At 40.7% G+C, this 12,974-nt stretch overlaps 1 protein-coding gene across 1 annotated transcript in view; it reads left to right on the forward strand.

Moving 5' to 3' along the window:
- LOC146064391 (maltase-glucoamylase-like) overlaps nt 1–12,974 on the forward strand; it is a 210,397-nt gene that overhangs the window by 102,378 nt on the left and 95,045 nt on the right. The window contains exons 31-33 of the mRNA XM_083177838.1: nt 3,688–3,816; nt 6,569–6,679; nt 7,793–7,855. Of these exons, the coding sequence (XP_083033964.1) occupies nt 3,688–3,816; nt 6,569–6,679; nt 7,793–7,855 (303 nt within the window). The remainder of the gene's footprint in view (nt 1–3,687; nt 3,817–6,568; nt 6,680–7,792; nt 7,856–12,974) is intronic.

The raw sequence follows: 12,974 nt of genomic DNA on the forward strand, positions 1-12,974 counted from the left end.
GGCCGCACGAACACTACGCTGATTCTGACAGGGACTACATAACAGGTGCTGTGCTATAACACAAGTACCAACTATTTTATTTAAATGGACATAAAGTAGCTACAATATATATTCTAGAGGTCCCAGTTCTATTAATTAGCCACCATAGCCTAAGGGTGCAGTAAGAGAACTCTTAATTCCCAACATAGACACTTGTAATCTTTAATAAGAGGGATGCAGTCGGCAGGTGAACACTAAAAAGGCCAACAGTGAATATGTCCACCACGTCTGGTCAACAGGCCATAGGTCGTCACATGGAAAAGGTTGGCATGGTCAAAAAATCCACACAAACAATTGGTCTACATCAGGGGTGTCAAACTCAAATTCATCGGGGGCCGCATCAGCAGTTTGGTCACCCTCAAAGGGCCAGTTGTATCTGTAGGTCCCCCTGTATAATTATAATGCCATGACACCACAGGCTGCTCCCCCTGTATAATATAAAATGAATGCCATGACACCACAGGCTGCTCCCCCTGTATAATAATAATGCCATGACACCACAGACTGCTCCCCCTGTATAATATAATAAAAGTAATGCCATGACACATAAATGATTATACAGGAGGAGCAGCCTGTGGTGTCATGGCATTATTATTATTATACACGGGGACACCTCAGGAAACAGCAGATATATATATATTTTTTTATTGTGAGTGTGATCCTCATCCTCACTTACTGTTTCTCCGTCTGTCCTGCAGCTGCTGCGGCTTCCAGCTTTTCTTCACTGCTTGCTGCGGCCACACTGTCCCCGACTCCCGGTCCAGCTTCCCTGCCTCCTCCTACTTCTCTACAGACGAATGGGCGGGCGGCGTCATCGTCATGATGTCCCCACCCAGTGTCTGTCACTGCCGGGCATCAGAGGGAACAGGCGGCCGGGCCCTCCTCCACGTAGCCGTGGAGGCTGGCGGCCATGTTTCTGTAGCCGCATATATATGTGCCTACAGGAACATGGCCGCGGACAGTGGAGGAACAGGTAAGGCGGCCAGGACGTGGACGCGGCCCGCAGCACTCCTGTTTTAGACACACTGCCCCTGTGTGCTATCTCCTTGCGCGGGCCACATGACGAGGTCTGGCGGCCCGGATTTGGCCCGCGGGCCTTGTGTTTGACACCCATGGTCTACATGAAAATAATCGATGTTATTTATTTTTAAAGAGGTGTATTTTCATACATCCAAGTGGACATAGAGTTACATTCCTATAGTTTGGCAAGCATAGCATGTTACTGTGCCTAAAGCATGATGAGTGAAGTGAAGCAAGGGGACGTGGTACACTGATATGTTGTCCATGTTGACCTACAGTATGTCAATATAGACATCAAAAACATGAAAAACTGATGTTGACCATTTCCATGTAAACCTATTACTTGTGTTGACCTTTTGAACATGCTGCCCCAAGGTATGTTAAACTTTTTCATGTGTCGACCTATTGACCGTCGAGCCTTATTAGTGTCGACCCTATGACCCATACCACTGTTTTATTGCTGCATACAAGGGGCAGGATGCAGCCAGCATAGCACTTTGCTTATGATGCATCCCACCCCTTTCCATGTGCATATCAATATCATATGCATAAAGATATTAGCAAAGGGCAGCTCCTGTGGTAAGAGCTGTCCTTGTGATGACAGGACTTCTGGGTTTAGAACCTGCAGTCCTATCTGCTCATGTGTCCAGTGATGTAGCCAAGGGTGTAACTACCATAGGTGCAAGGGGTGCAGCTGCTATGGGGCCCAGAGCTGAAGGGGGCCCACCTTTACTGTATAAGTATATGTTTTACATACATTTATCACCATCACTTGCTAAATAGGGGGCCCTTACAAACTTTTGTTATGGGGCCTAGGAAAATCTAGTTACGCCCCTGGACGTAGTGTACATGCCATAGGGGATCCAGTTGGATCTCCCACAGCAGGGAGCCATGATAGAGTGCTTGGATCATGTGCCGCAAACAGCCAAACCTCCACTAACAGCATTTTCAGAGGTTTGGTCACTTCCTGCCACTCATCATGATTTACAGTTATAATGCCAACCTGATTAAAATGCTTTACGTAGCATTTCACAGTAGCTCTAGCTTTCTCCTTTATACATACAGATGGAGCCATTCTCATCTGTCCCTTTAATAGGATTAAGTGATCCAGATCTAAATAGAACGATAGATGATAATAAACCATGGTGAGCCATGGCTAAACATAGATGGCTGGTTGATGAAGGCTCCATCTGTAATACCCGTAGACATTGTTACTGACCAGAGGTTCCCAAATGTTGTCCTCAAGGCACCCCAATGGTCCAGTTTCAAGTATATCTATGGCTCAGCACAGATGATTAATTTAGATTGACTGATTAAGTCACCTGTGGCCAAGCATGGATACACCTAAAAGATAAGCATTGTGGTACTGCCTACACATAGCATATAAAAGAGAAATGTATCTCCAGTTAAACTAATTTATTTGCAAGATAATTTGACATAAAAATGTTTGATTTGGGAGATCCAGTTATATCCCCCACAGCAGGGAGCAATAATTGAAGCTCCTATAGGGCAATGCCAATCTGAAGATGCCATTGCCTAACGCATACAAGGCCCAGTGTCTTTTGGATTCGGGGCTTGGTGCATATGCCGTAAACATCCAAACCTCTGAAAACAGCATTTTCTGAGGATAGGCCACTTGTTGAATCTCGTCCAAGGTTATAAATAAATAAAACTGCAAAACTACATACAGTATCTCATCCACATTTCTTAAAGGATCCAATTTCTAGTGACTGGGATGGGCCTGCACCCACTCTAGATAACATACAGTACTTCTGCATATCACACAGCTTTCCTCTAGCCTCACCTCGCGTTTATCAAATTACTGAATTACCTTTTTAATTTGCCTGTGCTAATCTACTGTAAAGGAACTTCACCCATCTATGCAATTTACACAAAACTTACAGTATTATTTATTTATTAAGTTATTTTTATAGTGCCCACATATTCTGCAGTGCTTTACAGAGAATATTTGAACCTTCACATCATTCCCTGCCCCAATGGAGCTTACAATCTATATACCCAACTACATGTACACACACACACACAGACATTCTAGGGTTATTTTTTGTTGGGAGACAGTTAACCTAATAGTATATTTTTGGATTGTGGGAGTAAACCGGAGTACCCGGAGGAAACAGACGCAAGCATGGGGAAAATAAACAAACTCAGTTGGACCGTGGTGGGAATCAAACCCATGACCTCAGCACTGTGAGGCAGTGATGCTAATCCTTACACCATCCCTGCTTCCCAATACATGTATTTTCTTTACCCAAATAATTTTTTTCCCTCAAACTGACAATGGCTTGTAACTTGAACCTACAGTATAACCTGCCAAGCACGTTTTTATATTGCAATATTGAAAGACAAATATGCAATATGTGACACTTTCCCATATGCTTCAATTAACTATTTTTATATACTGTAAATTGTGATATAGGGAGGGATTCAGGTTCACCCTCAAAGAACATTTGGCTTGCTAATGGACAAAGCCATGGGGGTCATTCTGATTAGCTTGATAAGCTGCAAAGTTTGCACCTTACAGAGCACCTCTGACACCGAAAACTGCAAACTTTATTATACCAATGTGCTCTTTGTAATCAGTGTAATAGTAATTCAACTACTTCACAGGATGTGCAATATGCCGATATTGATTACATGGAGCGTCAAATGGACTTCACGCTTGGTGCTGAGTTCTCAGGATTACCAGATCTGGTTGACCAAATAAGATTAGAAGGAATGAAATTTATAATACTTTTGGTAAGTGATATGCATTTATATATATTTAATTTCATAACTGCATTGTGACTATAGCATTTGTAAATATTGTATTCTCAGTTTTTGAGCTTAAACCTTCTCACTTAGGGGGATATGTATCAACATTTTGTGTAAAACAATTATCAGATTTCCACATGTGCAGAACAAAACCTAAACTTGTAGGAATGGGCAACTGTGTGTGTTGGTTAAAGGAATATGTATATAATGATAAAAAAAGATATATATATATATAATTGGAGTTTGATTTCGCTCCATTCCCCCCCCCCCCCCCCCCCCCCTCTATCTCTCTCCTTCTCCCTGTCTATCTTCATAAGACCCTGATTTCACATAGAAGGAATCTTCTATAATAACTACTGGTTTACACGTGGATACTATATGCACAGAAAAGTCTAAACATTAATACACTATACAAAAACATTTGATTCATTAAATATATAGTATATACTGTAGAAAAAGCCAATTGATCCAGCAATTATAAAAATACAAACATAAAAGACATGTAAATTTGAAAGTTTTGGAACATATGGAAACTTAAATTTGTATCTCATTAATTGTCTATAACTGTGTTGATTAGTTCATAAATTAAAGCAAAGACAAAAGATCAATGGGATTGACCAAGCCAATGGTTTCTATTAATAATCTTGTAGATAATTATTGTGATTCATAAAAATTGTCCATGTGGCAGCATATAATTAAAGTGAGAAGGTCCAGCATGAGAAAGTGGCTGTATTCTGGCAACACAATTTATCCTTCTTCTCCAATCAAGTTAGTAAAGTACAGCTGGAAAAAAAATCCAAAATTAGGTGCATTCAAAATTATATCAGGTCAGAATCAAAGAGTGTTATCAGATATAACCAATGGTGGCTGAAGAACCATACATAGTAGTGCAGGGTGCGATCGCTTAGCACATATAAACATACACATGACCATGACCATGTATGTAATATATATGTGCTGTATGGTTCCCCTGGGGATTAGCAGTGCACAGTATAAGGGCTGTTTCACACAGTACGGTTCCTGCCGCACGGTGAAATCCCGTACGGTCAGGGAGCCGCGCCACACTCAGAATTTTATAATGGCAGGGATGGCCACAGCCCGGCAGCCGTCCCTTCCAGTGGGGGGATCCGGCTGCAGCCGTGCGGCCGGGCCGTGGCCGTCCCGTGTGAATGGACACAATAGTGTCCATTCACAACTGCTGAGTGCGGCACGGCTCCCTGGCCGTACGGGATTTCACCGTGCGGCAGGAACCGTACTGTGTGAAACAGCCCTAATGGTGCCTGCAAATTTGCATGCATCACACACTCCTAAGCCCGCCCTTAGTCTCCCATTGGCTAGTTTCACAAAAATGAATGAACCTGTTGCAGCCGCCTATAAAGAAGCTGTTATTATAAAAAAATGGGTTCCAAAACTTGTCAAAAGACAAGTCAAGCATCAGAATAAAAAATTTAAAAACAGATTGAAAAGAAACGCATCAGCAGAGAATCATCAGAGTGTTTAAGATATGCCAGCTAAGCATATTATTGGACAAACAAATTCATTATTAATAATATTATAATTGTACTTTATTTATATTGTGCCACAAGGGATCTGCAGCACCCAATCACACAAACGAATAGCAAAAAATAAAATAGTGACTTCCAGTTGAATACAGTAGATAACAAGTACATGGTACATAAACATTGCTGCATCAACAGACAGCACCAAAATTTGTATCAGGGTAGTAGAGAACCGCAGGATTTGGTGCCATTGAAAATGGTTTAAGTAAGATAAGGAAAAGCACATAAGGGAAGAGGGCCCTGCAGGTGAGAGCTTACATTCATAAGATGAGGGGCAGACAGACAGGGTGGCACATATAGGGTAGGTAGTGAGCATGGAACATTGGGTTAGGATGAGAATTGTTGTTCTTGGTGAAGAGAGGGTATTGAGAGCCCATTTGAATTTTTGTAGAGAGGTGGAGAGCCTGAGGGAGAGAGGAAAATGGAATCCTGCATAAAATGTAGAGATTGTTAACGAAGACATTACAAAATAGAAAAGTATATGAAGCCCATTTTTACAGGGCCACAAACTCAATGATTGCAAAAGCCTCAAGAGTAGTATAGTTCAAAGAAAAAAGCAGGGATTTTAAACTGAACAACCAATATAGAAAATGCCTAAAGAAATTGATGGAGAAATGGTATTTTGATTGAGATTAGAGATTTTGTCTATAAATCCAGAACTCAAAAAACAAATTCACAAAACTCCTCCCTTTTAAACATCATCTACACCAGGGACTATCCCTGTAAACCTCACTACTAATAATCTTAACCCCTTCTTTGCCAGTGCTAAATGATCCACCCTCGTGGTTTAATGTCCTGCAATGCTTATAAAATGCCTTCTGTCTCTTTCTCACTGACACCTATTTCTATAATTCTATTGTTAAACAATATCTCCTACAGTATACATTATATCTTGTAGTTCATATTTTTATGATACATGAATATATAATATACTGTAACATAGAATATTGTATAGTAGCAATCAATGCATAAAATGGAGAGAAACACAATCTAAAAAGTCAGATATAATTTATTTATTACATTTTCATTGCTACATTTTAAAAGCTAAATTTATATAAAAAACATTCAAAATTGGTTACACATATACAGTACTTGTTTATTTGCAATAGACATGTTTGATGTTTAATCTAATTATGTAATGCTAAAATATGTACTTATTGTGCTTGTGTTACCTTTAGGATCCAGCCATTGCTGGAAATGAAACCGAACCCTATCCAGCTTTTGATAGAGGTATTCAAGAAGATGTGTTTATCAAATGGGCAGATGGGAGTGGTATAGTCTGGGGAAAGGTATGTATAATTATAAAGAGTCAAGACCAGGAAATATGTCCGCATTATAGTGTTGCTAATTTCTCCGCTATACACTCTAACAGACACTGTCTGTCAGACGGAGTGGAAAGGGTTCAGTTAACTCATTTTAGATTGGTTGCTAAAAATAATTTGTAAATTATAATAAACCATACTAGCGTGATCATCACATACAGGTAAAGGCCTATAATTAATTCTGGTCTGTTTCAGGATATCTTCTTTGTTATTTTTCTTCCCACCTTTAACCTTTAACAGTCCTTTTTTTATTATTTTTTTTCAATTTAAGCAGTCTGGTTTAAATGTTTAAATTAATTGCATTTTTTTTTATTCAAAAATGGTCTACATTTAATGATGAATGATGTTAATGTTCTTATTTTGAATTGGCTCACCGTTGGATCTGGTTCTAGCACTAAGGCTGTTGAGCCTGACTAGCCGGTGGACTTGAAAGGGTTAAAGCGGCAGATTTACAGAATTACATCAATGCCACAAATAAACACGCACCCTTGCCCAATGCTCTTTCCTACTCACTTGTATCATAGTGTACATGGTATATAACATTTTCTAAAACATTGTTCCTGTACCAGAGATTAAATTAATGATATTAGGTACACAAAGTTTCCGCATTAAACTATACAGTGTACTACCCAATAATGTGAATGTATTCCCATCTTGGTTAAACTCACATCAGTTTATTATCATTTACATTCTCTTTTTTTTCCTTCACAAATGAGAAAAAATGCTTAACATTGGTAGTAAGTGTTCAAACAGACAGCCATTTCTCAGCCATTGTAATCCTTAGACATTGGCAAGTGATCAGTATGCTGAAATCTTCCATTCTCAGCGGAGTACGTAGAAGAAAATTAACTGCATCTTTTAAAATACGAGTTATTGTCATTAACCAATGTTTAGAATTGTATCAAAGTTGGGATTATGAAAAAAAAAATACAAAAAAAAACATATTTATTTGTAGCTTTCCATGTAAACTCCTGATGAAATCTATTTGATTTTTTTCCAAATTTGAGTCCTAACTAATGTGCAAAACTGCTTAATATTAATATGTTAAAATGTCTTAATTTTTTTTTTTATTCCTTTAAGGTCTGGCCAGATTTGCCCAATGTCACTGTTGATAATTCTTTAGATTGGGACACACAAGTTGAGGTAATAATATTTTACTAATGCAATAATGTTTAGATTAATCAAACATGAAATAGCATTCAGATGTCTTCCACGTTATTCAATCCAGTCTCTGTTTATCAATAAGGAAGCCTAACCAAATGGCTGGAAATTAGCATGGAGAATTAGTCGGGATGTAATGAAGTCCGTGTTTGGTGACCATGTTGGATGCCAGGCAAACTCTAATTTCTTTTTTAAGGGGCAATAATTTACAAGACAAAACCATGACTTGTAAATTATTAACACTTTAAAAAATGTCTGAGTTAAGGCAGCATCCCACATGGCCACTGAATTCGGACTTTATTTAATTGTACCAGTGTTTGGGCCATATAGATGTGTTCAACTGTATGTTATTTTTTTTTTTTGTCAGCGACTACTCCAGTTATTAATGACAATGGTAGTATACCCCCCCCCCCCCCCCATATAATTCACCATCGGAGACTAAAAGGTACAATTTTACATTAGGGGATAGATTTATGCCAATGATCAGCTTCTTGCCCATTGGATTTAAAGTGGTAATGGAAATGAATGCTAAACCAGGCTTTTCTAATCCTGTGCATACTGCGTGAGTTATGGGATCACCTAACAAGTTTGGGAAATACAAAATAATTAACATAACGGCTAACAAACTGAACTGAAATAGATTGCTAGACTGCAGCTCTTTTAAAAGTATCAACTTTATTTTGTACAGCTCCAACATATTTCATAGCACTTTACAATTACTTGATTAGATGCATATGCAGTCTATAGTGACATTTATACCCCTTTCACACCGCACTTTTAAAACGGTATATTGCCGTTTTTTTCCCTTTTTAAAACGGTTAGGGCTGCAGTGGGAAAGCGCCAGAGTTGATTTACTGGTTAAAGTTAACCGGTATTTCAACACGGTTAAAAAGCAGTGCCCTACACGGTTCAAAGACGTTTTTTGTGCAATGCGAATGCCACTGAAACAGTATTTAGGTAAAAAAAACGGCTATCGTCCTGTTATAGGCTGTCCCCCCGCGTTATGTCACTCCCCAGAACCAGGAAGTGACTGTGGGGAGATTATTTTGAGCAGAGGAGACATGTTTTGAAAGAGCTGTGATTACCTGGTTATAAAGCATGGCAAATTGGAGTGATGCAGAGGTGAGGGAGCTTTTGCGCATCAGAGGTGAGGAGGAGATTTCACGACAGATGACTGGCACTGTAAAGGACGCAGTCCTTTACAAGAATATCTCTACTATGCTGGCTGCTGCTGGTTTTGTGCGCACAACCGCACAGATTATCAATAAGTTGAAGGCCCTTAAACGGCACTTTCACAAGGTTGTGGACCACAACCGGCATCACAGTGGTGCAGCACGGATTGAATGGCGGTATTTGCAGCAATGCATGTCTGTCTTCGGACATTCAGCACTTGCACTCCGCTGTCGCTGTGCTCTAGTATGGCAGCGGCAGAAGACAGGCAAGCAGCAGCGGCAGATTGCACACAGGCTGAATCAACCCAGACAGCTTCGGAATGTACCCAGGCGTGTGCATCGGAAACAGCCATGTCTGCACCTGTCCAAGAACCAGAGTCTCCGCAATCCCCATCACTCTTTGATGATGATGCTGTACAGCATCCACCAGTGGTTGTTCCAGAGACACAAGAAGTTGTCGATGAAGCGCAGCCTGTGGGTGTGGACGTGGAGATGCCAGTCAATACAGAAGGCCCCAGGCACATGTCCCCAACTTCTGAGCCTACTCCGCTATGTGGAAATAGTAAGTACAAGTGGTTGGTACTTTTTGTTCTAACATAATATGGTCGACAGTCATTAGGACAGCATCATAGGGTCAACATATAGGAATTTTGACAGGTAATTAGGGCGTCATTTTTCAATGATGACAGGTGTAGAAGTAGACACATGCGTTAAGTGAATTGCCATGGGTTTGGTCCACAGTGAAAAGGTCAGCATGGTTTTTTTAATATATTTAAATCCGCCATTGCACATGTGTCGACCAACCCTTGGGCATGCTAATTTTTTACAGGAGGCCATAACATCATCCACAGTCATTAGTGTGACATATAGGAAGGTCAACAGGTGCATAGGTCGACACATGTACCATGTCGGCACATGTCTACCAAGATTAAAAACCATTCTTTTCAGTCTTGCATGGCTCTTTTTCGGAGTGATTGTAATAGGGATTGTGGGGGGTGGGTGTGTTCGGATTAGGATGAAAGGCCATAGTGCACTTATTTACAAACTATGGCCCTCCAGCTGCTGTGAAGTCATGCATTGTCACAGATTTGCTATTATGGAATATTTAATATATTCAAAAGTTGGGGACACAGTTTGGCCAAGGCTGCCATACTGTGTATATTGGCCCTTATTCAGATCTGATCGCAGTACTAATTTGAATTTGAAATACAGAATGTTCACATTGTAAAGTACTGAATTTTGTGATTATATTGTGCCCACAGTATACAATGTGCCCCCTAGAAGAAGGCGTCCAAATCGCACTGAACAGGCGGCTAGGGTCATGACGTCGGTATTAGCAGAACGTCTTGATGGGATGGATGCGGCCATGTCAGCACGTGAAGATGTGCGCCTGGAACGCTATTTGCATGCTCAACAGGAATTGAACCAGGCGTTCCTGGCACAATTGAACGAGGATACACTTAATTCTCAAAGGGAAAACCAGGAATTCCAAGTACGCCTGTTCAGAGAAATGCAGGAATTCTCAGCTTTACAGCAGAGAGAGATGCAGAAGTTCCAGATTGCACTCTTTGAGCATTTCTTTACTCCCCAAGAACGTGTGCCCCCTCCACAATACCCACAGTATGGCCATCACCCATCATTCCGTGACCATAGCCAGCCTCCAACCTACCTTTATCCCGCCCAATATAGCCATGCACCTCCACTCGCCTATCCTCCACATCACCAACCCCAACCAGAATATGTACCTCCTACACATTCCCACCCTACCCCAACCAACCCCATTCCTACCCCTGAAAGTATGCATCCTCGACCAGATGAGGATACACCAGCAGAGGAGGAACCCATTTTTACTCGGCTATCCTAAAAAGTTTTATATATGTCAGTAAATTGTTTTGATATTGAAATTGTTACTACCTCAAAAAAGTTTATATTTGTGAGTAAGTTTTTATAGTTCTGAGTACTCACAGTTTTCATACGGGACCAGTTGGCATGTTTTGTGCTATAAAAAAAAAATGTTTTATTAAATTATACAAAATGTGTGTGTCTACTTAATTGAAAAAAGATCTTGCACATAACATTAAACAAAAGATTTATTGAATACTAAACAAAACCCAACAAGAATAGAATTAATTTAACAAACATGTTCACTGCAGCAAAGCGGGAAGGTTTGCCACTATAGCTGTCCTCATCTGCTCTGCTGTAGAAGAACGATCACCATTGTAACAATCTGTTTCAGGTGCAGGATAAGCAGATGTATCCTGATTGGTCCACTCAGGAAGAAATTCCTCCCTCCTGAACTCACACAGATTGTGCAAAATACAGCAGGCCGCTACTATTTTAGGCATCAGTTCAAGGTTCACATCATTGCGCTTCATGAGACAGCGCCATCGTCCTTTCAGCCATCCAAAAGCATTCTCAACCACCATCCTGGCTGAGCTAAGACTGTGAGAATAATGGATTTGTTTCTGGGTCAAGGTACCATGTTGCGTGAAGCCCTTCATGAGCCATCGTCTCAAGGGGTATGCTGCGTCTCCAATGATATGTACAGGAATTTCCACTCCGTTGACATATTTCGACTTCTAAAGAAAATAAAATGACAATAGCATTAATGATTTGGTATATTAAACAACGTCACACTCCTCCGTCAGGGACAGTGCCATGGGTTTATTTTCTTTAGCTATTTCCAAATAATTGAATTTGAATGTGTTAAAAGGTGTGAAAGGAGCACGCACCATGCAATTTATCACCTGTACACACTCGCAACTCTTGTGAAATGGTCAACAGGAACCATCACAACACATCAAGTTCTTGTTGCCTGGCTCCCTGTGTGTGATGTTCAGTTTCTACCAGAGGTCTTTGTTGCATACCATTGCACAGCACATATACAGACCAAACTGTGCTAGATCCATTACAGCACCTACATTTTTTTTCAAAGTTGAAAGCATGTTGACATTCCTGCATTTTGTGCTGTGCCATGTGTCGACCTAAACAGTCAACCACCTTGCTGGTGTCCACACCCCTTAATGCACTGCATGATTGACATTACATGTGTGTAAGCACACTTCTAAAATCAAAGAGTACTAACACACAGGTGAGGGCAATAATGAGGTGCTGCCTCAAGAAGTAAATATGTTCAGAGTAGGCAAGAGTTTGCATTTATTTGTAAATTGCTGTAGTTTACATACCTCTCTAGGGAAAAGCCATCCTCCTTGCCTATCTTCTGCAACTCGATACAGGTCAGAGTTCGATAGAACCCGTGCATCATGGGATCTTCCGGGCCATCCGATGAATACATCAGTGAAGCTACAGAAATAGATAATGTTATTAAACATATTTAAAAAGCTTGCCTACCTGACCCTCTCCTTCAGGTTAAATTTGCTCTTTTCCTGGACTACACTGGTAATATGATTGCCGTCAACTGTGCTGAAAATTTGAAATTTCAAAGCTCCACACAGGTGCTGCCAATCAGGTATTACCAGGGAAGTCCATGAACAGAGCATATTCTACCTGAAGGAGAGAGTCAGGTAGGCAAATATGATTGCACAAGAAGAAATCATTTCCCCCCTCCACAAACCACCGCCCCCCCTCCCAAAAATAAAAGTCTTACCAATACTTATGATCAACCACGGCTTGTAATATTATGGAATGCCAGCCCTTGCGATTATGGTAATCCGCCGGACTATCGTGAGGTGCAATTATGGGTATGTGTGTCCCATTAGTCGCTCCAACACATTGCAGATATCCTCGCAAGACAAAACCATTAATGGTGTCCTCCAATTGTGCGCCTTGAGGTAGATGAATATAACGTGCATACAGGATGTCCAGCAAAGCGCGGGTCACTTCACGAACAATAATGCACACTGTAGATATCCCAACTCCGAATAAACACGATATCGACCTGTATTCGCCAGGGGTGGCGTACCACCACA

This window comes from Crinia signifera, chromosome 3 (assembly GCF_055691185.1).
Source record: "Crinia signifera chromosome 3, ASM5569118v1, whole genome shotgun sequence".
NCBI lineage: Eukaryota > Metazoa > Chordata > Amphibia > Anura > Myobatrachidae > Crinia > Crinia signifera.